Source organism: Cydia splendana, chromosome 8 (assembly GCF_910591565.1).
Source record: "Cydia splendana chromosome 8, ilCydSple1.2, whole genome shotgun sequence".
Classification (NCBI taxonomy): domain Eukaryota; kingdom Metazoa; phylum Arthropoda; class Insecta; order Lepidoptera; family Tortricidae; genus Cydia; species Cydia splendana.
In genome coordinates, this window is record NC_085967.1 from 10736859 (window position 1) to 10764784 (window position 27926).

General features: G+C 39.5%; 2 protein-coding genes across 5 annotated transcripts in view; one reads left to right on the top strand and one right to left on the bottom strand.

Annotated features, from left to right (window-relative positions):
- The window catches only part of LOC134792836 (probable chitinase 10), a 41759-nt gene that overhangs the window by 3232 nt on the left and 10601 nt on the right, over positions 1–27926 (bottom strand). For 2 of the 4 annotated variants that reach the window (XM_063764235.1, XM_063764236.1), the window contains 40 exons: positions 27280–27460; positions 26695–26880; positions 26372–26491; positions 26120–26243; positions 25859–26036; positions 25310–25409; positions 25148–25229; positions 24872–24976; positions 24383–24571; positions 23738–24000; positions 23195–23416; positions 22430–22628; positions 21776–21882; positions 18080–18296; positions 17641–17901; positions 15170–15337; positions 14604–14843; positions 14088–14264; positions 13798–13869; positions 13055–13243; positions 12171–12271; positions 11719–11926; positions 10964–11079; positions 10491–10692; positions 9963–10139; positions 4712–4923; positions 4291–4569; positions 3902–4120; positions 3469–3668; positions 3060–3377; positions 2541–2674; positions 2234–2445; positions 2012–2147; positions 1721–1863; positions 1437–1622; positions 1049–1340; positions 799–920; positions 578–709; positions 301–437; positions 78–211 (listed from right to left, as the gene is read on the bottom strand). In XM_063764235.1, the coding sequence (XP_063620305.1) occupies positions 78–211; positions 301–437; positions 578–709; positions 799–920; positions 1049–1340; positions 1437–1622; positions 1721–1863; positions 2012–2147; positions 2234–2445; positions 2541–2674; positions 3060–3377; positions 3469–3668; positions 3902–4120; positions 4291–4569; positions 4712–4923; positions 9963–10139; positions 10491–10692; positions 10964–11079; positions 11719–11926; positions 12171–12271; positions 13055–13243; positions 13798–13869; positions 14088–14264; positions 14604–14843; positions 15170–15337; positions 17641–17901; positions 18080–18296; positions 21776–21882; positions 22430–22628; positions 23195–23416; positions 23738–24000; positions 24383–24571; positions 24872–24976; positions 25148–25229; positions 25310–25409; positions 25859–26036; positions 26120–26243; positions 26372–26491; positions 26695–26880; positions 27280–27460 (7040 nt within the window). The remainder of the gene's footprint in view (positions 1–77; positions 212–300; positions 438–577; positions 710–798; positions 921–1048; positions 1341–1436; positions 1623–1720; positions 1864–2011; positions 2148–2233; positions 2446–2540; positions 2675–3059; positions 3378–3468; positions 3669–3901; positions 4121–4290; positions 4570–4711; positions 4924–9962; positions 10140–10490; positions 10693–10963; positions 11080–11718; positions 11927–12170; positions 12272–13054; positions 13244–13797; positions 13870–14087; positions 14265–14603; positions 14844–15169; positions 15338–17640; positions 17902–18079; positions 18297–21775; positions 21883–22429; positions 22629–23194; positions 23417–23737; positions 24001–24382; positions 24572–24871; positions 24977–25147; positions 25230–25309; positions 25410–25858; positions 26037–26119; positions 26244–26371; positions 26492–26694; positions 26881–27279; positions 27461–27926) is intronic. The other 2 variants (XM_063764238.1, XM_063764237.1) reach the window with 2 other exon arrangements.
- Positions 19001–21614, top strand: LOC134792837 (uncharacterized). Its single transcript, XM_063764240.1, has one exon. It carries the CDS (start codon positions 19243–19245, stop codon positions 21223–21225), a length of 1983 nt encoding a protein of 660 aa, XP_063620310.1. The 5' UTR covers positions 19001–19242; the 3' UTR covers positions 21226–21614.

Sequence of the window (27926 nt, forward strand, 5' to 3'; positions counted from 1 at the left end):
AATAAAATAATATTTGTATGGCAATATAAGATTACACTTACATTTCTACTTGTATTTAAAACGAGAACATTTTTTACCATACTCTACGTCTAGTTCCGGATTTCCAGGGATCAATTTGAAAGACTTTTTGTCAAGATGGGCCCAGGCATAAATAACATGGGTACACATGGAAACGTCTAATTGATCAGGACCAAAACTTCCATTTTCACGTCTGTAATAAATACATTTACAATAGTATCAATTGGCAAACAATTATTAAAATAACTTTACAATAGAGCTAAAATTAATCGTAGCTCTGACCTGTAATAAGCCCAGTCAGTGAAATAACACCCAACAATTGGTTTTTCTTCCGAGTCCTCGACAGTTCCTTCCCCAGCAGTTATTCTTAGATTCGCTTTGGTCCTGCATCGGGATTTATGTGGTTCATCACAGTGATTCTGCAATAGAAAACATTTAGTTAGAGCGATGGCTGTTATAACAACAACTAGCGAACAAACATACAGACGCGGCGGGGGACTTTGTTTTATAAGGTGTAGTTATGATAACGAAGAAACAATTGTATATCAAAATTTCTTACTCCATTCCAAAGTAAACCATCCGGACAAGTAAGCTGCATGTATACTCCATTGAAACATAGGTAATATTTATCGCAATTAGTGTCGTCGCCTCTAAACATCATTCCAGAGCAAGGTCTGCCATCGAGATAACCCTGTAAAACGAATAATTATAATTTACATAAATCGTAATGCAATGTCTCTTTAGAATATCTGTTCGACGCATTGGTGAGAGGAATCTTACACTTGTCTCAATGTCGGAGTCTATTTCAGGAATAGCTGGCGCAGATTCACCAGACTCCGCTTCACTGGACGTATCGGTTATTGCGCCTTCTGTGACAGGTGTTGGTACTGTTGCACCCGGTACTGTGGATATAAATAAATATCAGTGTTAAATCAATTTCATGACCCCGATCATATCTTTCTAGTTCAAATTGCTGTCTCAGTTAAGTTGTTCAAGGTATGATTAAACATTTCGCTGAAATGATACTGACCTTCCTGAAGTTCACAAGGTGGTGGAGCCTCCTTGCCCCTTAGCACGTGGTTTATACTGCTCAACAGCGGACTCTTGCCACAGCCGCAGTACTGGCCCGTGAAGTCGTCCAAGTCTAGAGCCCACACCATATTTCCTCCCAGGCCCATTGCACGTGCATACTCCGCTTTATGGCGCGCCATGAAATCGTCGTCGAAAGATACCCACTGGTCGTCGCGCGTTGCGTATGGACCTATGCGGCCACCAGGGTCTCTGACCACTCGCCAGCCATAAACTCTAATACGTTCGCATATCTGTCAGAAATAGGCCAGAATTAGGTGTTTTGCACTTTATAAGAAGGTATGCGAGAGAAGATTTTTTTTGCAACCAATGTATGAGCCAAACTTTACCTCGTAGAAAGCCAAGAAGCCCCTGGCTCTAGTCTCGTCTCCAGGCTCACCGCCAGCGTCTGCGGGTGCGCTCAGGCCGTTCGCAGAGTTGTCCAGGAGAGAGAAAGACTGCCCGTACATGGGCACTCCCAGAACTAGTTTCTGTCGAGCTGCACCTTTCTGGATCCAGTAGTTGACAGTGAAGTTCTGCAAAAGAATGCGACATATGGTAACTAATTCATAGAGTTTTAGCCTGCTGGCTAGTTGGCTACCATAAAGAATGATAAGTTTTTTTTTAAACTTACTGCGTTGAAAGTAGAGTCATCGTCGTCTTGGCGAGCATACATGGGCGCAATGTGACCGGTCTTCTTGTCCCATTGGCCGTGGTAGTCGTATGTCATGAGTGCTATCCAGTCCAAGTTTTTAGATAAGGTTGGCACATCGTACGCTGTGTAAACAAATGTTATTATTATTCAATGAACTTACAATATTCGATGAAATTTTATTACAATAAAACACCCACGCCGCATCTCTTGAAAAATGAAAAAAAAAAATACATCCATTAAATTTTTAAATAAGCTGCTGCTGCTGCTTACCATAATCGATGACTCGTTTGCTTCCTGAAACGGCGGTAGATAAAAGAAGTCCTCGTGGGTCGAAAGCAGCGCGAAGTTCTTTTACTAAGCTGGCAAACCCTTGCTTGTCGGAATAGGGTCCCTTTTCGCATTCCACCTGTAATCATACCATTGTTGTAGAGATTGTTACTAATTTGTAGTGTTAAATATGATGGGATAAAGGTCTGATATTTATATACTTACTTGCCAGCACTTAGGATACTCCCAATCCAGGTCCAGTCCATCGAAGCCAAACTGCTCAATGAAGTCAATCGCGTGTACAACGAACTTCTTTCTAGCCGACGGGTTGTTGACTAGGCGCGAGTACTTGTCGCCAGCAGAATCATTCCAGCCGCCTAGACCAATTACGACCCTCACGCCTCGGCTCTTTAGGGCAGTTACCTTTTCATAGAATTCTGCAAGATAAAATTAAATCGAAGCATATTATGAAAAATTTTTTGAACTACTTCTATTTTCGATTATTTTATTATTTTTAGGTGTTGTTACATACTGTTTTCAATATCCAAAGATGTGTCGTGTGGTTTCATAACTAATGTGTCAGCGTCGAGGACAGCAAACGCGTAAACAACATGAGTGCACAGTGAAGCATCGATGTCACTCGGAGTATATTTTCCTGGTCCAGGTCTGAAAGTGAATTTCAATTAATTAGGTATTTATAAATATTATAATATTAAAAAAATATTTTAGGTTCAATTAATTAACACGTTACAAGTTTGTAACTGTTCCAATTTGAATACAATACGTGAGTAGTAAATTCATTTAAAAGTGGAAAAAATACTGTCCTTGGGAGAGACTTGAACTCACGGCCTTTGGGTTAAATTTAAATTTAATTTTGGATTTAAAATTTATTCTAAGCTTAATAGCATCGTTCTTAAACGTTTCTGCTTGTTAAAAATTAAATTAGTAAATTCATGTTTTTCTTAGACAACTAGTCAGGTAAAAAGCATTTTTTGAATCATACAATTAAACTACTTTAGAGTATCATATAAAATCATTACTAAAAACTAACCTGTACCACGCCCAATTGGTGTAATAGCAGACTACTTTGTATCTTTCTTCAACATGTGGTACTGTAGGTTTTTTGGTAGTTTGAACAATAGAGCTCATTTGTGAAGTAGGTCTCATAGGACGTACAGTAGTCGTCCAAGTCGGTTTGTTATAACCGGGCCTTACTTCTATGTCATCAAGATCATCATAGTCATCTATCGATGGTCTGCTTGTGGTCGATGGATAGGTCGGCTGTGGTTGAACGGGCTGCAATTCTATTTTTGGATTCAGTAAACCTTTCTTGATGGTGTTGAGCAATGGGTGTTTCCCTAGTCCACATCTAGAATTAATTAATTTAGTAAATATAATGATTTATTCGCCATGCTGTGCTGTTTATTATAGAAGTAGGGTTTAAAAAAGGCTGTGCTTACCTGTTTCTAAAGTCATCAAGATCAAGTGCCCAAATCATACCGCCTCCAAGATTTAAAGACTTAATAAACTCCGTTTTCTGCTTCACAATATCTATGTCATCAAAACCGACCCACTGATTGCCTTTGTAAGCGTATGGGCCCATTCTTCCATAAGGATCCTTTTCTACTATCCATCCTTGATTCCTAATTCGATCACAGATCTGGAATTATCGGAAAGACAAATTAATAAAAGGTACATTATGATTAAAATAAAAGTTACAGGTTTTCGATGTAATCTAACGGAAAGTTCAGAGAAGGTCGAAACGTGTTTATTGAAGATCCTTATCTATTTCAAAACATGTCCTACATTATTTTTTATATAATGTATCTTAAATCCACGTATAATATCTTTTGTAGAGATCAGGATTTTAAGTATCAAGGTTGTTGAAGTTACCTCATAATAAGCCAAGAAACCCTTGGCCCTAGTGTATTCGCCCTCTTCACCTCCTGTAACAGCGGGTACATTCAACCCGGTAGCATCTTTTCTACCAAGCAGGTCTGGATCCGTGTCCCACTGGACACCGGTCGTGAATGTTTGTCCGTACATCGGAATACCCATTACGAGTTTTCTTGATGGCGCGCCTTTGGACATCCAATAGTGGATAGTGTAATTCTAAAATAAAATATAAGTAAGGATGTTAAAATACGATTTTAATACGAATACGAATTTACGAGTTAAGGTACGCAATCATCGATCAATCGAATGAAATTCTGACCAGGCAAGGCAGCCCACATTTCATTTTTGAGTTTTTGTATTTAAAAGTCATTGAAAGGGATACGTACAGCGTTGAAATAAGTATTATCATCATCAGGATGATAATAGAGTGGCGCCACATGTCCAGTCTTCTTATCCCACTGTCCATGATAATCGTAGGTCATCACAGCGATCCAATCCAGGTGTCTTGCCAGCACAGGAACGTCGTAGCCCTCATCTATGACCTTCTTGTTGGGGGACACAGCAGATGACAGAAGCAGGCCTTTAGGTTTCATTACCGCCGATAATTCACGGACTAGATCCGAAAATCCTTCTTTATCGGAATCGGGACCCTTTGAGCAATCCACCTGAAAGGAAAAGTGTTCACATTTTTTTTTATAATACAACCAATAAATATACCAACAAACCGTAGAACTAAGAGTAGGAGTACCTACATCAGATTAATCAGATACATTCGTGCAAGTAAATCATAGTCTCAAAATAAATTACCTGCCAGCACTTAGGATATTCCCAGTCTAAGTCAAGTCCATCGAAGTTGTACGTCTCAATGAACTGAACAGCGTGCGTGACGAAGCGGGCTCGAGCTATAGGATCGTTCACTAGCTTGGAGTATTTGTCTCCTTCGGAGTCGTTCCAGCCGCCCAGAGCCAAGGAAACTTTGACACCGTAGCGCTTGTACTCGACCACTTGCTCGTATAGACCTGCAAATATTGCAATACTTTCATTGGGCATCAATAGTGTAGTAAATAAAGATAGTGGACTCCGCAGTAATTCCTCAGCCAGAAAAAACTTTACAGTATGATAAAGTATCAATAAATAAAAATTATTGTATAAATTTCCAAAGAATAATAATAATAGAATAATAGTTTCAGTAAACGGTCTAATAGCGAAGAGTCTCGACCAACACCTTGAGAGACTCTCGCTAGGTGGTTGGATGGTGGTTGGTGGTTGGTGGTTGGTGGTGGTTGGTGGTGGTCAGATGCAGAAGGCGGTGATCTTGGACACGGCGCGGATAGTCCGCCGGTTCCTCTCTCTGCAGCCCTGACCGCCGGTAGCTTGGGCCTTGCCCCGCTGCTGGCGGCACCCTAGGTTAGGTTTTTTATAATGTGTTTATATTAATTTTTATTGTTTTGTAAGTATTTTTATATTTTACTTTTATAAGTATTCATATTATAAATAACCTAACTTAAGATGAGAAATAAATAAAGAGAATAGAATTAAAGTAAATACCTAAAGTCTTAAATCGTTAATATCTTTTTACGGAAAAATGCTCCGTTCAAACTTTCTTCACCGGACATATTCATGTAACGTATTGCAACAATATATGAAATATCAAAAAAAATATACCAGCAGTAATCCCAGTATTAATAAAATAAAATTTTTTGGCGTGTCTTGGACCGGAAAATTGCTCAGTCTAATTTTTTCACTGGAATGCCATTTTATTGCCGTTTTATACCTACAAAATGAAAATCTAAAAAATTTCCACTCAGTTTTTAATAGTTCTATAATACATACATTAGGGTACGCATTTATTTTGGATTTTCTTACCCACTGCGCCAAATTATATTCTAAGATCATATAAGAAGAAAAAATGACAGAGCAATTTTCCAATGAAAATGAGCGGCAAAAAAAGGAATTATCATAAAAAAATATTCTCATGTTTGACAAAACTTTTAGATTTTTTTTTCTAGTATCACATAGAGATGTGCGCCGATGGCAAAATCATCGGCGGCGGCGTCCGATGATTTTTTGACCGGTGGCGGCGGCGTGATCGGCGTGAAATCGGCGTGGCTTAATTTTTGATACTGCATGAGAACGAACGTGGCTGTAGAAACTCTATATTAAAGCCTTCTGAGTATTTATAGATAAAATTCTTTCAACTGAGCTTGTTCACTTACCTGTACTAACAATGGCATTGTTCTATTACAATCCTATTATCTGCTTTTGTTCTCGTAGGCGCCAACCAATTTACTTACAAAATAAGTTAGAAGTACATTGCATGTATCATCATCATCATTTCAGCCTATATACGTCCCACTGCTGGGCACAGGCCTCCTCTCATGCGCGAGAGGGCTTTGGGCTATAGTCCCCACGCTAGCCCAATGCGGATTGGGGACTTCACATACACCTTTGAATTTCTTCGCAGATGTATGCAGGTTTCCTCACGATGTTTTCCTTCACCGAAAAGCTAGTGGTAAACATCAAATGATATTTCGTACATAAGTTCCGAAAAACTCATTGGTACGAGCCAGGATTTGAACCCGCGACCTCCGGATTGAAAGTCGGACGTCATATCCACTCGGCCACCACCGCTCATTGCATGTATATTGAATTCTAAACCTTATTTCTTGTTGAATGGGGTTAAAATGGTCTAAAAAGATAATATCATATTCAATCTTTTGGAAAGTCACATGCACCTTAGCCACGACAGGTGTCGATGGTTGTTAAATGCAAAAAAACTTGGGTTAGCCATTATTTAGTTAGTGTATTTTGTAGTCTATTATTTAAAGAAATAGAGTCGTTAATCTATACTAACATTTCAAGGCGGTTATGATCTGCTTTTACTACGAGGGGATTATCCTAATTTGTGGTTTACCACTCAATGGTATTGTATTCTTGAGACTCTTTGAGTAAACTAGCTCAGATCGCTTGATTCACACTATACTAGGCTATCCAAAACTTATTATGTGTGTTTTCTAAATGATTGCCGAAAATTATATCCCTTCATGACACTTGGCAACCATTTATTACCAATACCAACCTAACGGTTACCAACGGTATGTTTAAATATTAAAATAAAAAGGATACTTTAAAACGCTACATTTTAGGCAGTATTTTTACTTACTTTGTAAGCGGAATTCAAATAGAACACAAAAAAAAATCTTTATAAGTTAAGTCTTAAATCTATGTATATTGACTTTTCCCAGCCGCTGTCGCCTCACCTAGGATTTGTTACGAAATAATGATGGACTACCTACATACTTTACATTTGTCTGAACTGAAGTTTAACAGAAATGTAATGTTAGATTAAAGATGTCATCGTTTTCCAAAGAAAACGTCTCTGGCAGGTAGATTCGCTCAACAGAATGTCTTTGAAGTGTCCCGTCTTATGGAATACTAAGGTCTACTTTGTTTTCTTTACTGCTAGCTTAGTGATGATAGTTGGTGATTTAAGTTCCTATAAGTAGGTATAATTGTTTAAGTATAGCTTATTGCGGAGCTTTAAACTGATTTTTATAATTTTGATTGAAATATATATTATCAAAGTACACAACGGGACTTAATCGCGTATTTAAGTTTTAAGTTTTACCTCCGACGTTTCGAGGACGGCGTTGTTCCCGTGGTCTCGGAGAAGACTGGCTCAAGTTGACATCAACATCTTCTAGCCGCGCGAGTTTTTCGAACTACCCGCACTTGGTCTTGTTTATCAGTTTGAACGTTTTGCGCACTAGGGATGTTACTCTGTCGACACACAACACACTAACGATATTCGATTTATCGACTGTCGATATTCGTTTCCGCTTACATTTACTAATGACTGGATTCCATGTGGATGAGATCTTAAAACCCTCGTCCCGATTAAAATTGCAATGTTTTTTGATTTCAATGGCTTCCCGCACTTTTCTACTGTAGAAATGGCGATCCGTGGAAAGGATTTTAGAGTTATGCAGCTCAATCCAGTGGTTAGGTCCTGACTCCAGCAAATGCTCAGCCACGGCAGACTTGTTCATCTGACGATTTTTGACAGCTGCGATATGTTCCTTAACTCTTTCTGCTATGGTGCGCTTAGTTTCTCCGATATAGGAACTACCACAACTGCAATCTATTTTATAAACGCCAGGTGACTGGAACGGAATAACGTCCTTCGGTGACCTTAGGCTCCCTGCAACTTTGGATAAAGGAGTGTACACCGTCTCGTTCTTCGAGACCACGGGGACAACGCCGTCCTCGAAACGTCGGAGGTAAATCTTAAAACTTAAATACGCGATTAAGTCCCGTTGTGTAGTTTGATAATGTTCAATAATCGTGAAAGTTTAAATCAGTGAAATATATATTGTTAAGTAAAAGAAGCTGATAATCACCATAAAATGACTAAGAATTGATCCTGTGTAATTTTAAATGAAATTGTATATTATGTAATAAATAAATAAATCATATTTATTTATCACATAATATACAATTTCATTTACGTTCTAAAAAAAGCTGTGCGAAAAAATATCAAATAATAACCTGAGATCCAGAAACTAGATCTTGTTTAAATTAACACTAAATCGTTATCACAGCCAAAAAGAATAGATAGTATAGAGGGGTCCTGTCATTGTAAATGTTGTAGTCACTGTAAATTTACTGCCATCTATCGACACACGACTAAAACTGAAAATGAAAACGTATAAAGTTATCAAAAAATGTATATATATGGATAAATGATTTTATTATTTTTATATCATTTTGATCCATGTTCATTACACTGATATCTATGTGTTAAAATTGTTAAATATTTAACGGTGTCGTCACGCCATCTAGTCGAGGATAAGCTAAAGGTGTGTGCGCCATCTATTCGAGAATGACTTTTACTTGAATTCCGAGGCACGTTTTTTCCTTAGACTTTATTCGTCTTATACGAAGTTACATATGTCTTTGTCACAGCTAACACCGCAACGACAAAAATGATGGTAATTTGGTTAACCGGCAAATAATAACCGAAAAAGCATAAGGATCTTTAAATTATACCTCTGACACTATCTATTCACTACGCAACATGGAATAAGACACGATAGGTATCAACATTTCCCACGCCGATTATACGCCGGTCAAATTTACCGGCGGCGGCGGCGTGGAAAAATCGTCGGCGGCGGCGGCGCGGCGGCGCGGCGCACATGTCTAGTATCACATACTGATACAAATAACTTATTTTGTAAAATAATTTTGGACTGAGGAATTACTCGGTTCAATATATAATCAGATTTGTGTTTTTACCTAACTTAGGAGTGTTTTTTTTTTTGGATATATATATGTTAGTCTCGGCACATGCTATACAATAACCTAGCTAAATTTCATCGACTGAGAAATTAAAGCATGGGTCTCCATACAACAACTTGCTTCATTTACTACACTACAACATGAGTAGGTATATCTTTCTGAAACTAACTTGCGGCCCACACATCTTGCCAGGTATGATTAAGGTAGAGGCAGGGGGGGTGTCACTATGCAGTTTAGGTACATTTGGCCGGCGGGTCTCCCGGGCGGGGCGGCAGGCGTATGGCAGTGGGCTGCCGCTCGACCGCACGATAGTCGTGTCACGTGGCGCTCGCGCAAAGAAGATTCACGGTTCGTGCGCGGTTATATAAGTTTCAATTTTGTTGCAGGCGGCGAGTAGGTATAGGTATAATTTTATACCTAAATCTGACTTTTGTGAAGGAGTGAATTTTCTGTACGGTAGTACTATTAGTTATTCTGTGGTAGAGGTTAAACTTAGTTTTGCACCGTTAGTCGTACAGTCACCTGCAATAATATGTTACTCTTCGAAGGCCGCAAAAATATGTGACACGCTTTTATGGCTCTACAAATAAGATCGTGTCAGATATTTATGCGGCCTTCGTTGAGTAACATATTAATGCAGGTGACTGTACATACCTATTTGTAAAAATTCCCATAGGTAGTAGGTATATGCTGGACATTATGTGTTAAAGGTAAAATAAATCAGAGAGGTTTTTTTAGCACTGGGATATTAGCAACTTACGATTATCATAGTCCGCCCAAGAATCATGCGCCGCGATGAGACCATCGCTGCCGAGTACCGCGAAACCGTAGACGATGTGCGTACATAGAGTTGGGTCGATATCTTCCGGCCCGTACTTGCCCAGGCCTGGCCGGTACCACGCCCAGTTCGTGTAGTAGCAGACTACCTTGTATTTAGCTGGAAATATGTAAATTAGATTAGAGTGCAAAACTTGTTATTGCATTGCGAGCACGCTTCGGTGAAGGAAATCTGTTCCAGCTTTAAGCGGCAACTTACCTGTCGATAAGTTCGATAATGCTTCTACAGAATGGTACTAAACATTACGATACACGGGACAAGAAGATTGAAAAAACCTCAAACACCTTATTTAGACACCTTACGAAATAATATCAACTTTGGAGACTAGATGAACCAGTTAAAAAAGTAAAGTTAGAACGCAGTTGTTTCTAGGTGAAGTGATGGTGACGTTCCACTCTTTTGCAAATTTATTTGAATTATAGGTACTTCAATATGTAAGTAGGTACTCACTTTTCAGAAGAGATGGTTTATTAGGCACTTCTGGTTGTGTGGGATTGGGCGTGGATACAACAGGACGGGCCGGTTCAAAGTGATCTGTGTGCTCGTGATCAATGGCGGGTTTGGAAGGCCTTTCCACCATCGGTCTCGTTGTTGTCATTCCACTCTTGCTTTTGCATTTTGCGCTCTTGGGCCAATCGCAGATTTGTTTTTCCTAAAATGCAAATGTCGGTTGAAAAATGACAATTAGGACAAAATTATACAAATGTATGTACTCATTGAATCTTGGATAGAGGCTCCACAGTCCACATACACAACAACAGTCGTTATGACATGAAATTGTCAGCATAATAAAAAAATTTGTTTTCTTATTTCCATGCTGTTTTTCCCATGTGTTACCATTTATGAAACAAATGGTCGCATCTTTCTTAATTTCAAGAATTATATTATACCATGCGTTGGTGTTTGGCAAGCTTTGTTCTCACCTCATTCCAATGAAGGCCAGCGCTGCAAGGGAACTCCTCGAACTTCCCAAAGAGACAGTGTCTGTAGCGAGTGCAGTCTCCTTCAACCTTGGCGTATTCACCATTTTCGCAGATTGCTATGGATCGACAAAGCATTATAATTAAGTTATTTTTACGATATCTAAGTATTATTAAAATTTCATTAGATATTGTTATCACAATTAACATGTAATGTTGCAACTTACCTACAACGGAGTAGAAAAAGGCATGCCGCATGCAGGATAGGTGGAAATGAAACGTTAAAAAGTTATAGGTATAATTAATGTATTATGTATTTACAGGTACATATTAAAATATTATCACATTGTTATTTCTTTTACAGCAGGCAGCTGATATCACCATACACTATCTATTTTATTGCTCTCTACTAAAAGATTATTACTTACCTAGTTAGATAGAAAAATATGTGATGCCTATTCACAGCAAACTGGTTTATTTATATTAGTCTATACATATAACTAATTAAGATATCCGTATTTTAAATTACAAATATCTAGATTTGTTATTTACACTTTACGACGACATTTCTTCAAACAAAAACGTTACTTTTGACACTGACATATCTAATCCATATCCTATCTAGTCGTAATATTTGACGAAAGTATCTTAAAGTTCGAAACGGGCTGTAGGTCGCGGATACATGCTTTGCCATACAGTTCTGCGAAAGTGCACAATAAGCTTTCAATAACGGGCATCGAGATGTTTAGTCTACTAACTTGTCTGGTCCTGTAGCTGCATGGAGACGGGCGCGGCGGGGTGCATGTTCCGGCGGTCGCCGCACGAGTCCTTGCGCGGGAAGTCGCACTGGCCGTTGGGTCCCCACACCAGCCCGGGTGCGCAGCTCTGCGCCACCAGCTGACCGTTCACGCACACGTAGAACTTCTCGCATTGAGGATGCGGGTGGTACGTGCCCGTTTGGCAGCGCTGCGGAAAAATTGGAACACTCGCAAATAGGCATATCTACAATCATATTAGCACTGGGATACCTACAGTCAAAACATTGTTATACCTTGGAAATTTTTTCGAGTGCTCATTTGTATTTATTTATAGCTTATAAAGAGTTTCCTAACAATTTTATATTGTCTTTTATTGTTGTTGTGTAGGCTTCCGTAGCTCAGTTGGTTAAGAGCGATGCACGGATTGCAGAGGTGGCGGGTTCAAATCTTACCGAAGGCGCGGTCGTGAGGTTTTCAGTAGGCTTCTTGGAGGTGGTCCATTGTTGTGGTCTCTTGGTGGATGTAGGCGGAGTTTTCGTTGCACCGGGTCTGACTAAATAACAAAAACCATAAATTACAACAGGTCATTTTTAATACGAATTTGATCAGGTAGTTGGGCGTTTTCAGAAATAAATATTGAAAACCTGATTCTTTCACATCTGGACGTTCTTGGGCTCATATATATTCTACTCAGAATCGACAGCATTCTCCATCCCACCATTAAAAAAGATGTCCCAAAATGTCCATTCCATTACGTCACGTTTTAGTATGATTTTTTTTTTCACTTGTATGTGCGTGACGTAGTGGAATGTACAATTTTCATACAAATTTTTGGGACATTTTATTTTATCATCAGAATTGAATATGCTAATGATTCTGAGTTGAAAGAACCCAAAAACACCGGGATCTGTGAGAATCGGGTTTTCGATATTTATTTCTGAAAACGCCCAGTTGCTTCATTATAGAAAGATTTTAGAATTTATCATTGTGGAGCTGTGCTGGAGCAGTGGAGGAGCTACTTTGATAGGTAATGAAACATTCTCGGATAATTAATTTTGAAATTAGGGATTATGTTGAATGTATTAAAATCTAGGAAGTAAGAAGTTTAGTAGCAGATAATAAAACAGCAGCTGTCAATGAAAACCATCACATATGATGAAATTTATCCAATTGCAGTAATTAGTCTACCTGTCCCTTTGTTGGCCGGGCGATGTCTCGCCATCGACTAACAGGAGTTAGCAGGAGCGAGTAGGAACTCGCTCTGTTCCGAGCACTTTAATGTGAACTCCCTTTCTCTCTCCCTTTATCTCGAGAGATATGTCAGTGAAATACCAACCATCGCACATGGCGAACTCAGCCCAATCGCAGCGGTGGGTCCGCTTGTCCCAGTGCAGGCCGGGCGGGCACTGCTGCTTGCGCCAGCGGCCGCCCACGCACAGCAAGTACGCGTCGCAGGTGCTGGCCGACGTCATCGACTCGCCGGAACCGCACGAGCTATCTTCGGCTGGGATGTTGCTTGGCTGAGCTGTTTGTTAGTAAAGCATTATATATTAGCATGAAAGTAATTTGTATGACCTTTCTAGTTAAACAATTGTTAGCTAAATTAACCGAGTGTTATAGGTACGCTTGGCTAGGTATGTTTTTGACACGCATACAAGACATATAGCGAATGATATTGCTCCTGTTTCAATTCTCCAATTGACAGTAACACATTACAATAGCATAATAGGCGTTATGTTGGTCAATCCACACACGCATCGAATAGATACCCATACCCACTTAATAGCGCTAAGGCATGATGAATACAATCGTACCTAGATAACTGTATTTGATTCCGCGTAAAGCATCGGCGAAGACGAACAATGGCACTATGACGTGCCTTGCGTGAAAGATGTGCAGTTAATTAGTACAAAACGTAGGCGCAACACAAGATGCAGAAGCGTCATTAATGTCGTTATACTTATTACATGAAAAAAAAAACGTTATATTTTTTAATTATTTTATCCTTATACCTATGTTATAAATATCTGCACAGCTGCACTATAGAAATATCGTTATTATCGGTTACTAGTAACTTACGTGTGGTAGGGGGTCTAGTTGGGAGTCGAATAGTTGTTCGGGTCGGCAAGGCAGCCGGAGTGCTTGACGAACCTGTGAATTATTATGCAGGTCATTCCGCAATTAATAGAAAAAAATAATGGGGTTGTGAGAACGAGGCATCAAGCGTCTACACATAGATGGTAAAATTAGAGGCCGTGCCCAAAACCGAAACCCGAGAGGAAGGGCAGCGTACAATCTGTCGCTCTGCAAGTGCAAATCTCCAGGAACATTATACTTTTAATTTAAATCATAATGAATTAATGACTTACTTTCACACTTGGCGTATTTGGGCCAATCGCAGTAGTTCTGCTTAGGGCTCCAGTGCAGGCCGGGGGCGCAACGCTGCCGGCGCCACACGGAGCCATCGCAGTGCAAGTATGCGTTGCAGTCTCCGGCTACGGGCTTGTATGTTTGACCGTTACATGGTGTTCCGTCCATAGAATCCCCTGTTGAAAAAGTAAGTGTAAGTTAAGAATAACAACTTTAAGATTTGACTGTTTGAACTCGTTCAGAACACCTTTTTCCAGGGCATACAACAATAAGTAAAGGAATTCAATAACTATTAACACGGCCTGCACCAGATCTGGTGTCCTAATAAAAATAATAAAATATATCTAAAGCAAGTAAACACTTCGTCGCAGCTGAAACAATGACAAAAATGCTGACTACACATAAACTAAGTATACATAATATGTCCAATCGGCAACGTTTTGGCACGTTGGGTATACCTAAACAAGGGTTTTGTTACACAGTTGACCCCTGTACCATTTATTGTGTATCATTACCAGAACTTGGTGCTTCAGTAGTTGGTGTACGCGTAGTCGTAGTAGTGGAAGTAGTAGAGCGTCTGGTGGTCGTGGTAGCTCTGGTGGTAGTGGTAGCTCTGGTGGTAGTAGGAGGTCTGGTGGTAGTGGTAGCTCTGGTGGTAGTAGGAGGTCTGGTGGTAGTGGTAGGTCTCGGCGGGGGTCGTGCCGTAATCGGTGCGAGTGTACTCGTAGCTGTAGTTGATTCGCTGTTTGAAGTCGCTGGAGAATAAAATGCATTCCGTTGTAGGTTCCGTTATAAGTATATTTTCTTTTTATGTTACAACGATATAATAAGGACAATATACCTACTCGACCAACTTGTACCTACTTGGCAAAGCGGGGCCAGTCTCAATGATAGTGGCGAACTAGTCCTGCAGTGCAATATACAGTTGACGTCCAATACATGTTTACACTTTTGCTCCTTCGTAGTAAGGCGAAATCGTAAACATATCATTGTCGTCGCCTGTACACGTGACGTACCAGAGGTAACGGTAACAGTTCGTCTCACAGCATAGGTATGGGAAACTTCTTGACCAGTAACCAACCTGAGCACTTGGCGAAGCTGGGCCAGTCACAGCGCGTAGTAGCGGTGGACCAATGAAGGCCGGGCGCGCAGCGATGCTTACGCCAAACACCACCTTCGCATTGGAGGTAACTCTCGCAATCGCCTGCTGCCTCACGGTATTCGCCCGCAGTGCAGGGTTTGCCTTCCGCTGTAAAAAAAACAACGGGTTGCAGGGTTGCACTCCGGGAGTGCCGACAGAAGTGAAAACTCAATGACTAGTCCAAAATGTCTGCAGCACTAAGTATAATTGACCCATCCTCCTTTCTATTGAAAAACTTTTTCACGCCACTGTTCGGAAATGTGGCAATAGATGGTCTAAAACCAAGCTGGAAAGTAGGCAATAGCTGTAGCACCTGAACCACCACTACTACAATGTTTCATTGTTATCATCATCTGTCATTGGTGACGGTACGCTACAGCAATGAGTATTATTTGAAACATAAAAATCAATAAAAGGTCTTTTTAGCGCAACTTTTTCCTTCAAAAATAAAATTAGGTTATTTATAGGACCAATTTCTTGTTTAAAAAAAAAGAAATGTCAAAACCATTCAGTTATTTTTTTTAACAATTATCCATTCAGTTCACGCTTAAGGCGTTTTTTACTTTTGTAGCTGTTTGTGGTTTTTTTTAGCAAAAACGCTTCTAAGTTTAGAGTCGGTTTGAAGCAAATAACAGAAAAACGCCTCTTAAAAGTGATAGAAAAAGTAAAAAAGGCGGGATCTGAAAATACTTACTGAATTGGATAGTGTAAATTGTGTTTGACAAAAAAATACAAGAAACACGTATCTAAGCTCGATATAAAAATGAGTTCCTCTAGTGAAGAAAATGATATTCTTACGCTGACGCCTACCGAAATTCAAGAGACAGCACAGGCAGTGGCTAGTAATTTGCTACTAGAGAAATCGGGGGCTAGTACTTATAGTTACGCAAATGTTTTCTTATTTCCTCGCAGTAGTCGTGAAAAGCACTATGTAATGCCTCGGCCGGAAACGCTAAAGATGGACTCGTATTATTAGAGGGCTCAAACGACTCGTCCATCTTTTAGCGGTTTTCCGTCCTCTCCTACAATGTACTATCGTTCCGAAATTGCTGGCCAGTGAGCTTAAATTTGTAGCGTTAATTGTTTAAAATTCGAATAGAAATTGTAAAGTTACCTTGCAGACCTCGCATCTAAATATATTTGGTCATGATATTTTGAGTTTTATTCACCAGTACTAGAGTTCACTTTTATTAGCGATTTCATCAAGATGAGACTTTATTGAATTATATTGGAGTGATATAAAGTTAGAATGTAACTGTGAGATCCTCGTATTTCAGCCCGTACAAGATTAGAACATTGAGCTTTATTGCTTAATATAAATCCAGTTTTAAATAATTGACCTGATTATGATACGTTATGACTAAAGTTCTTTGGTGAATAACATTGTCCGTGACACATGACGTCAGCGTTACGTTACGCGTTACGCTGAATCGAGTTTATCATTTTTTCCCCACCTCAAAAAGTGCTCAGCGCCGCTAAAGAACAAGAACAACCCGTTGTTTTTGAAGTGAAAACTTCAAAAACAACGGGTTGCACTCCGGGAGTGCCGGCAGAAGTGAAAACTCAATGACATTGTAACAGTTTTTCGATCATATCACGTGTCCGTCTTACGTCTTAGGGTCACGTGACACCTGTTACGAGTTTAACATTTTTTCCCCATCACAAAAAGTGCACAGCGCCGCTAAAGAAGTTTTCACTTCAAAAATACACCATTTATTTATATCAAAACACATAATGTTTTATTATTTTATATTTTGTTTTAATTTATTGACATTTAAGGATGACTCACGTTAGACCGGGCCGTGTACAGCCCGGAGCTTCCGGCACTTACTTTTCTAATGACATGACAGGTGATCACGTGATGCTTTCCATAGAAAACGATGCGCCGACACGGCCCGGACACGGCCCGGTCTAACGTGAGTTCATCCTTTAATAGTCTGTCGGTGCCGAGTAGGTACTTTTGTAGCATACTTTAACTTTTGAGTTTTTTTGGTCATATTGATTTAGTGACTTTCAGTACTTGGTGTATCAAAAAATTTAAATTAAAATTCATTTATTTCAAGCTAATTATGCTCATATTTTTACATTATTTACATTTCGATTACACAACATTAATAAAATTACATTTAAATATATTCTACTAAAATTAACATTAAAATTTAAAAATTTACAAATCACATTAAAGAATAATAATATACAATATATACACAAAACACAACAATTCACACAAAACTAACCTACATATAGTAGCTATTTATCGATACCTACATGAAACTACTTTGTAGGTTGGTTTGTTTATAAGGAGTTTAATAGAAGGTAAGAGTTAGCTTTACATTTTCAAATTGACGACTCGCCTTGTCTTATTTGAGAGGAACAATTATAGAGAAAGTCGGATTGTGTAAAACACTCACCAGATTGTGGTGATTGAGTGGTCGTCCTTCTTGTAGTAGTCGTTCTGACTGTAGTAGTGGGCTTCATCGTAGTAGTGGTAGATTGCGACCACCACGTTTGCGCGGTCGAAGGTGTTGTGGAGGCTGGCTTCATGGTAGTGGGCTGAGACCACCAGGTCTGTGCCGTGGTGGCGGTGGTGCTCTCCGGCTTCCAAGCGGGCCAGGTGGTTTGCGTGGTCGGGTGGTCATGACCGGGATGGACGTGATCGCCGCCGGCGGATCCTGGAACCATGGATAACCAATAGTGCATACCAAACAAAAAAGTATATGACGACCAACCACTCCGTCTTGCCACTAATATGAAAAACTCCTCCACATCTTTCTTGGCCTCTCCCGTTGAAGAGCAGATTAAGCCAGAAAGAAGTTTATAATGTTTTATTAAGAAATAAAGTGAGCTCACCATCAGACGCGACGGTGGTTGTCGTAGGCGGCGGTGGCGTGACGGGTTGCGGCGGGCGTTCGCAGGCGTCCGCGGGCTGCGGCACGGTCCGGCCGAGGGCGCGGCCGGCAGCCCGCAGCAGCGGCCACGGCTCCCCGCAGCAACGGTTGTTGAAGTCGTCCAGATCCATAGCCCATGCTGTCACCCCACCCAGACCTTGGCGAATAGCCCATTCTACCTGTTAACGTATAGTAACAATAGTGAATCCAGCTAATAAACTAAAACTATAACGTTCGAGGTTATAAACGGTCAACAAGTGGTTAAATAGTTTTTACCCTGCGTACGATTATTAGGCAGTAGCGCACATACAAGTAGGTAGGTTTTCCTAAAGGGCAACGCAAAGCTATAGGAAAAAAAAAACTCTTAGTACCTGTCATAAATTCATAAAATAGTACGATTTTAGTATCAGATTAGAAACTAATAAATAATAAGTGCCTAATTCGGATTTCTTTTAACGCAATGTTTCACAATGCTATAGGTAGGTGATATGTTAATGCAGTTAATAAAACAATAGGAATTCACCGTAGCGACCTTAGCCTACTAGCCTAGAAGTCTCTAAAAGTATGTGTTACGGTATATCACAGCATAAAGGATCGTATGACTTATTAAGTCCGTAAAATTTCACATTTTCACGCTACTTTACTGCGACGTTTCAAATTCAATATTATGATCATTTTTCAAACGACGTTATCTTGGGAGCATGTTTCTATTTAAGAAAACATCCGACCAAACTAATAACTTCAATATTACGTAAAATAAAAAAAACCGAAGTAGAAGTGTTGCGGATAGAAGTGCGATACACGTCTTAGATTTTTTTACATAGTGGTGTAGTGCAGTGTTAAATATAAGAAATAATAAAGTGCGAAAATAGCAGGATATAATTGGTACGATGTAGTAGTAGAAGTAATTCACAGCGAAATTCCATGCGTTGGTCAGATCACATATGCTGAAGATAACTGTCAGCGCTGCTCTTCTCCAGGCGATCGAGTACCTATAACCGAAAGTGACGGCTGGATCATTATCCTCGGCAGTGTCGGCGCGAATGAAAAAAGGAAACACTTTTTACACCTTTTCGCGTGTTCGGGGTATATAATAGTAACGTTAATCGTTACTAGATTTTCAACATGCATATGTCCAAATCTAAGGCCCCGGTACATCGATTAAAGAATTTATTTTTCCTAGGCATGATGCTTGGGTGCGGTTCCATTGTGCTACTAGTACTTAACACCGATCACAGGTTTTATGTCGAGTACAACAGCTGGGTTTATTCGAAAGGACAATATACTGTAGATTACAAACCCGACAATTCCAGTACCATACGGACAGAAGGCTGTCGTATACCATTCATGCGAGCTGATGAAAAGTCAATTCGAGAAACGGGAAAAGACATACATGAAATACAACCATGTCCACCTCACCCTTTGTTGGGTTCAAATAAAACTCATATTTGGATTGTGAAAGAAAATATGTTTCATTATAATTTAAGTAGTTCTAGTAACTTAACATGTTGCTACAAATCCTTTTATCGTCCTACGTCTATTGATGACATCACAGCTACCGATATTGATGACCGAGTCAAATACAATAGCTGTCGTAACTTTTCAGACATTATTATTGTGAACGACGAGTTTGTTAGAGTTGTTTGTAGTGACACAAAAACACTCTTCGACTCTTTTTATGCATTTGCTCGTGAAAGAGAACTAATAACAAATTCCCAGAAACATTTACCCTATAACATATTGATTTTGGGGATAGACGCAGTTTCTAGGTTAAGTCTTCACAGGACTATGCCTAAAACTGTAAATTTTTTGAAGAAGTTGGGTGCTGTGGAGTTATTAGGATATAATAAAGTTGGAGATAATACATTTCCTAACTTAATACCTCTGTTGCTGGGCAAAAAAGATACGGAATTACAGGACACATGTTGGCCAAACATCAGATCAACTTTCGACAACTGTCCTTTTATATGGGAACGATCCCAGAAAGCCGGATTTGTGACGGCGTTGGCCGAAGACACCTCCTGGATGGGCACATTTAACTATTTCAAGCGCGGCTTCGCGGGCTCTCCAACAGACTACTATCTGCGCACTTTCATCCACGAAGCGGAGCATATTGCAGGTACCAATGAAGACGGGAACTCGAAATTATGCATGAACGAAAAATTCTTCTACAAGATTCTCGTAGACTATGTCGAGGACTTGACAACGACGTTGAAAAGTAAATTATTTGGATTTTTTTGGGAAACAACAATGAGTCACGATAACTTAAACTATCCAATGGTGATGGATGACAGCTACTCTGACCTTTTCAGAAAAATGTATATCTCAGGTTACTTGAACGAAACAATTATCTTCTTAATGAGCGACCACGGTATGAGGTGGGGAGAATTTCGCTCAACGAAGCAGGGATTTTTAGAAGATAGGTTACCATTCGTAATCACCTTAGTCCCCTCGTCGTTTCGATATAATTTTAACGAGGCATATAACAATCTAAAAACAAACAGCTATCGTTTAACCACGCCATTCGACATGCACGCCACATTAGCCGATTTAATCAATCTAGAAAATATCAAAAACGCTAAAATAATTTCTCGAAGTTACGATGCCTACTCTACTAATCGAGGCATTAGTTTATTTTTAGCTATCCCGGGGAACAGAACTTGTGAATCAGCTGCCATAGAAGACCATTGGTGCACATGTTATCGATATACTAAGATAAAGTCCAACAGCCGTGTAGCTAGGGAGGCTGTTAAGCAAGTAGTATCTCAGTTGAACGATCTCCTTGAGGACTATCCAAAGTGTGCAGAGCTCACAATTGCGGAAGTGCTGGAGGTGACACGACTGTTGCCCAGTAGCTTCAAAGAAAACAAAAAAGATTTTATTCAGTTGACTGTGGTGGTACGTACGAATCCTGGCGGGGGTGAGTTTGAAGCCACTATAGGGCGTGAAGGTGGTCGTGGTGGCAAGTGGACTCTTGAGGGTTCAGTGAGCAGGCTGAACCTCTATGGAAATCAAAGCTATTGCGCTCCGACTTCCGAACTCAAACTCTACTGTTATTGCGTTAATTCGACGCTGGCTACCACGGAACTTACATCATTTGTAAACTAAAATATGTTACTTCGTATCAGAAACCTACTTCGTACTGTAACCCTATTATTATTTATTCTGTGCCTATGTATCTGTTTGATGACATTAATTTCATGGTTGAATTGACGTTTATCGTCAAAAATTCAATTGTGTGTGCATTTTAAGAATAATGTTTGAGTGAGTTGAGTTTTCTTAGTGCGGTTGCATGGCACTCATAAAGCCATTAACTATTGTAATTTGTAATTACTGTCTTCAATAGTGTAAGTAATTGGCCTAATTAGACGACGATAATAAGCCAATCGCAGCACGTGTATCTATTATGTTGGTCCTTAAGTCGGTATCATACTTAAAACGCGTTTTATAATCTAGGGTACTCAGTCTTTTCCCAATTTAAAGCCGAAACGTTACCAAACCACTAAAGTTTAAAGTTATTAAGAGTTACGTTTAATTTTACATTGTAATTTTTTGCTATTTTCTTTTATAAATAATATTTAAGTACGAAAGTAAATAAATGAATTTTACAGAAATGGTGTTATTAAAAAAAAAGTGTGCTATGGGTTTTTATACCGACCTTTTCAGTTATGGATTTCGGGTCGTCATAACCCACCCATTGATTTTCTGAATACGCGTAGGGACCGGCTCTGTCTTGGCGTCCAGTCTTCCATCGCAGATTTTTAACTAGAAAAAAAAACAACGTAAGATACAGTCCAAGCGGTGTCTTCAGTACTATGGAGATTTGACTATAGGTACTTATCGCATAGCGCCGCCTTTACGTTTTAAAAATGATTGATAAAATTGGTCGTGTTTTAAATTATTGCTGCCAGATACGCAGCGAAGGCTTATTCGGCACCAAATATTTTGCAGCGCTTAACACTTTTGGGTATTCGAATTTAAACTGTTGTGAGACATACTAATATTGAATAATTTTACGGTTTAGACTCACTTATTTTAAGTCACTCGCGCGACATGTTTCGGAGAGCCTAGCTCTCCTTTCTCAAGCACTAAGGTAACAGTGCGAGCAGCGTTCACGACGGCCGTGTATCGCGTGCTCGCACTGTTAGTGTTAGCACTTACTTTACTTTTTACTTGTTAGTGTTAGTACTTTTGGATGTGTTAACCACTGCATTACATATATTATAGGTTAAATATAGAATGGCCGCGTTGACGGTGCCATGATTAAAGGCGGACAACAAATAGTGACTAGAATTGAGATAATGGTTAATACCTCGGTAACAAATTTCGTAGTAGGCCATCATGCCGGGCTGCTTGGTGAACTCGCCGGGCTCGCCGGGGCCGGATGCTGCAGAGCCCGGGCCACTGGATCCGGTCGTGGCGAGTCTGTACGTCTGGCCGTAGAACGACAAACCTAGGAGTATTTTCTTTGGGTCTGCGCCTCCGCTGATGAGAGCTTTCACTGCGTACTCCTGTTTATAAAATCTTCTTGTTTTAATCGTTTAATCTTACGTGAAAACTTTAATGAAAACAAATGTCACAACTCTACAGCAGATATCCATCTACCCACATCCGGTAATATCTCTGCGCTTTCGAAACTATTAGCTACTTGGGCTACTTTCACGAAGTACCTAATTGTTAAAAAACCTTTTCATTATTAAGTTGTAAAACTTGTAGAAATCATTAACAATGAAAAGAAGATTTTCTAATAGTTAGTATAGAAAGATCTCAATTTATTTACGTGTAGTTTTATCTTGAAGCGTGATTTATTTAAAAGATCTTTTGGATAGTGATTGATCTTTATTAGCTTGGTTACAGGTTACTTGGTTACTTGGTCAGATCCATACATACATATAATCACGCCTATTTCCCGGAGGGGTAGGCAGAGACCACGGATTTCCACTTGCTACGATCCTGACATACCTCTTTCGCTTCCTTCACTTTCATAACATTCCTCATACACGCTCGTCGGTTTAGGGTGCTCTTGACCTGGCCTTTCTTCATCCGAATTACAAAATAAATTAAATACAATTCTTACGATAGAGTAGTACGGGATTTTGTCCTTCGGAGAAGGCACCAACGGCGTGTGGTGCGCAGTAGTGCTTTCCCAGCCACCGTGGTAGTCATACGTCATGGCGCTTAGGAAGTCGGTGGCCTTAGAAATAGTAGCTAGGTCGTATGCCGCTTCTATCACTTCTTTGTAGCCGGATATCGCTACACCTAGCTCCATTCCGGCGCCATGCAAAGCTTTTGCCACTTCCTGAAAAATAACGAGTGTCATTTATGACAGGTCGACGAATTTAAAATGTAATAAAATTAGGATTATGGTGGTCTAATATAAGCTATTTAACCCTACATGTTTAACGCCGACGCCGTACCTAAACTCTGCAACCTGTAAGAATCTTGATAAACCTTTATGACACAAATAAACCCTGCAATTAAGCAGTAAGCAAAACTAGATGAAAAATGCAATGCCTTTAATAATTTCATAATTCTACTCCTATAACTACGCTAAATAGCAAGGAATATCATGCGCTTACAATAATTAATTACTACAATATATTTCCTTAATTTTATTTACCTGTATTAATTTTGCGTAATTCGCTTTATCAGATGCCGCGCCCTTTTTACAATTACTCTGCCAGCAGACCGGATAGTTCCAGTCTAAGTGAAGACCTCGGAAGTTGTGCATGCGTAAGAAAGACACCAGCTTTTCTGTAAACTTCGCTCGGGCAGCACTCGAGGATACTAGACGCGAATATTTATCTCCGGCAGAGTCTGTCCACCCTCCCAATCCTAATAGGACTGTCACGTCTTTCAGAGATGTTACACGTTCATATAAATCTGTAAAAATGTCAATACTTAGAAATTGGTATACTCTCAAAGTCTTATTAACGTGATACGATATCGATTATCGATCATGATGGGATTGAATTCTCTAACTAGCGCATAGGGGCTGTCCATAAATTAAGTCATCGATTTTTGACCCCCCCCCCCCCCCCCCCCCCCCCCCCTTAAATCATCCAAAAATCATGCTTCGAAAGACCCCGTTTCGTCCTGGGTCATGCTACCATCATCCGATGTCCAGACCTCCCTCCCCCCTAATTTGAAATGACGTAATTTATGAATAGCCCCATAGCCAAATGTTGCAAAAGGCATATTCGAGAAAAAATTTAATGTACCTATGAAATAATGACATGTTTTTCTTGTTGTATAATTAACTTACTGTTGGTGATATCAGTCCATGGGTCGAACTCTTTAGCGACGAGTTCATCAGGTGACAATGACCCGTAAGCGTAAACTATGTGTGTGCAAAGTCTGGTGTCAATTTGCTCTGGAACGAATTTACCGTCGCCGCGCCGATAGAAAGCCCAGCTGGTCATGTAGCACACTACCCGTTTGTTGTTTTCGGGACCTAAACACATAAGAGAAATATTAGTAATTTGGGGACGCATAAATTGTAGTTAGTGCAACGCCGTGTTATTGCTGGAATTGTTTATAAATACGGTCAAGAGTGTGAATGGTTTTTGAGGTATATATATATATATGCGCTACTTTAGGGGTACAATTATACGAAATATATGAATACTCGTATAATTGCTATCAAACACTGTGGAGATGATAAATAGGAAAATATTTATAAAGATTAATACATATATACCTACGCGATTAATACTTACACGGCGCTAGAATAGAACAACGTTTCGTTACATACCTTCTCTTGATACTCTGGAATTGATATTGTATGTAGCGAAAATGTCTTCATCCTGATCTCGCTTTCTTGACTGATTGCCAATTTTTTTCTTCTGGTGTGTTTTTTCTTAAGAAATTAGTAGGTAGACATCGGAAGCAAAGTGCCATAGAAGAGGAAAGAAGTAATTAATGAAGAGAAATATCAGAAAGAAGAATAGCAGAATTAATGGTAGAATAAAGAAAAACTAGGGATAAAAATACAAAGTTTTAGACTTATTATTTTATGATTAGAACTTACTCTTTTTGAAATTTTCAGCCATTGAAATAAATTGAACTGGTTCTCTATTCATCATCATGTCATTATTTACTTGGTCACTCCACTGCAACAAATTATGTTAATAATTTTAATATTCTACGTGTCCGGATACAAAACGGTACTGGTATTGAATGTAATATTTACCTCGAAATCATTATCATATGCATGAGGTAATAATCGTGCTGCTTCCTCCACGCTGATCCTCAGGCTTTGACCCGGTAGACACTTGGTAACATCCTGGTGTCTGCAACAGTAAGTATAAGTACATGAAGCCAAACGCGATGAAGATTATATTTTATAATTATTTTGAAAACAAGCTATACCTACCTATTCAGGGCGGCTAAAAAATAACTGCATTCCCGTTGCTTTGGGATTTGGGATTATACTGAGTAACTTTTACTATGAGTCCAACCCCGAAATCGCGAAAATAAAATTTACCCTCCCATAGAAAATGGACCAGCCAAAATCTATGAAACAGCCAAACCACCAGCAACTACGTCAGGCGAGTTAAAAGAGCTGGACGGAGCTGGAGATGCTTCAGAATCTTCAGATGCTGGACATTTAAGGGAAGTCAAGGCAATTACCCTATCATTCTAGAAATATTACTGACGTGTCTCAACCAAACTTGCGTTTAATAAGTCGCAAGTTTAGTACCTAAAGCGAAAAAAAAAATTTCGCGTTTAAATAAATTACCCGCAGAAGCCCGTGGAAGGATCGTAAAGACGTTCATCTTCGCAAACCATCCTGAAGTTAATACCGCCGGTGCAGAAGTGGAAATGGGCGCAAGAATCTTCATCCGACGCCAGGTAAGGCATCATCGACTCACAGGAACCAATTTTTAAGGAAGATTGATCACTTTGGACGGGTTCATCTGTTAAATAATAAAACGACATTATAAAATTGTCTAAGCATCAAGAGTTTTATAAAATATAATTATTATTCGATGATAATTACTGCTTAACATTGTTGACATCGTGCTTAGTAAGGGGAAGGGTGAGCCGCACAGTCCACGAAAGTCATCCATATCTATAGCCCAGGCCGCTGCACCAGCCAAGCCCAAGTTCATGATGAATCTCATCTGTATATGTTAAAAAATAAATTTGAAATTAATAATTAATAAGAAAGATACGACTTCAATAATCTAGAAAACTAAGTAGCTAAACTAACACACAATATAATTTTAATAAGTTTTGGTTAGTCACTGACCTTTTCGGCAATAGTTGTTTGTGAATCATATGTAACCCACTGGTCATCAAACACGGCGTAAGCATTACCGGCTTCGTCGGTCCCGGTTACTCCTTTACCTTCGCGTTCAGATATGCATATCTGAAATCATTAATAAACCTCAGTGTGAGGATTCCTCTGGTCCGTTTCAGTAGGCACTACACTTGTCACGTTGGTGGATAAGGAACTTGGCTCTTCCATTGCAAGTTATGGCACTAGTGAACAAATATAGCTTCTCTCCATGCTATGAATGCTATACCGCAGTATTATCTAATAAGAAATGACAAGTACATAACGTCTCTCACCTCAAAGTAAGCCAGTAGTCCTTTAGTTTGCGTGTAAGGCCCCTCTTGGCCCCAACCGCTGATTGGGGCGCCGGGCGAAGGCAGCGTGGAGCTTGTCAGAGTGTAGCTCCGGCCGAACAAAGGCACACCGAGTACTAGCTTCTCGGGAGCCATGCCATGACGAAGGATGTATTTAACCATGAATTCCTATAGGACAGATAAAAGTAGATTATTTTAAAGGGAGCACCATAATAGCTACTTACATTTTGTCTAGGAAGGCGAGTCGATCCCACCCCGAGTCCTCTGACTCGTAATAAATAAACGACTGCTGTCATAAACCAGTAAAAATTCATCACCAAAGACAGAAATTCAAAGAAGTCACTTGTTTTAGCAATTTTTGGGCTACGTTTTAGTTACTTACTGCATAAAAGTCTGTGATCTTTTCTTGGAAATCTTATGCCAATATTTCGCGTCGGCACAAATTAGTACTGTAACAACTGCTATTCGAATAAGTGGTTTAGCTATAAATTTCTCTAAAGAATGGCGGCAAATAAAAAAAAAAAGAAATCCATTTCCAATTGCAAACTTTACTATGTTTGTACATACAATGTTATCGTATCGCTGGTCCCTAGACGCAGCGCCGGGGTCGTGGTGCAGGGCGCTATGCTGGACAGCCTTCGCTGGAGGCTCGTCCCGTTTCCCGTGCGTCATGTCCCACGCCTGCAGAGTCACGTAGTCGGTCGCGCCGCTGACGGCAGCTAGGTCGTATCCGTCTTCGATCTGATACCTTGGACAAGCATATAGGTAGGTATATTTGTATTCAGTATATTTATTGCATCATCATGTTGTTTTTACAAGGTGTTCAGGTATTTTATATCTGGATCAAACATGAACCCTGTTAGGGCATAGCAATCTTATAACTATATCTTATATCTAATAATTTACATACTTAACATTTTACATACTTGCATAAAAAAAAAATCAACATATAGCATTAAAAATTGGTGCAAATCATATTTAAAAATTAATTTTCAATAATACAATAATACAAATCTTTAATAGTTCATCAAACATTCAAATTAATTAGAATTATACATTGAGATTACTTATAGTGTTCATTAAGGTGAAGGGGTGGGCAAAACCGTAAAAAAGAGGTGTCTTTGTCGAAATAGTTTGGTCATATTATGGCATATGGAGGCCTGGAAAGTGATTATTCCTGTCGAAAATACACTCAAGTATTGGATATTGTAATC

Coding starts and splice junctions, on each gene's coding strand:
- LOC134792837 (XM_063764240.1), top strand. CDS start 19,243: ATGCATATGTCCAAATCTAAGGCCCCGGTACATCGATTAAAGAATTTA.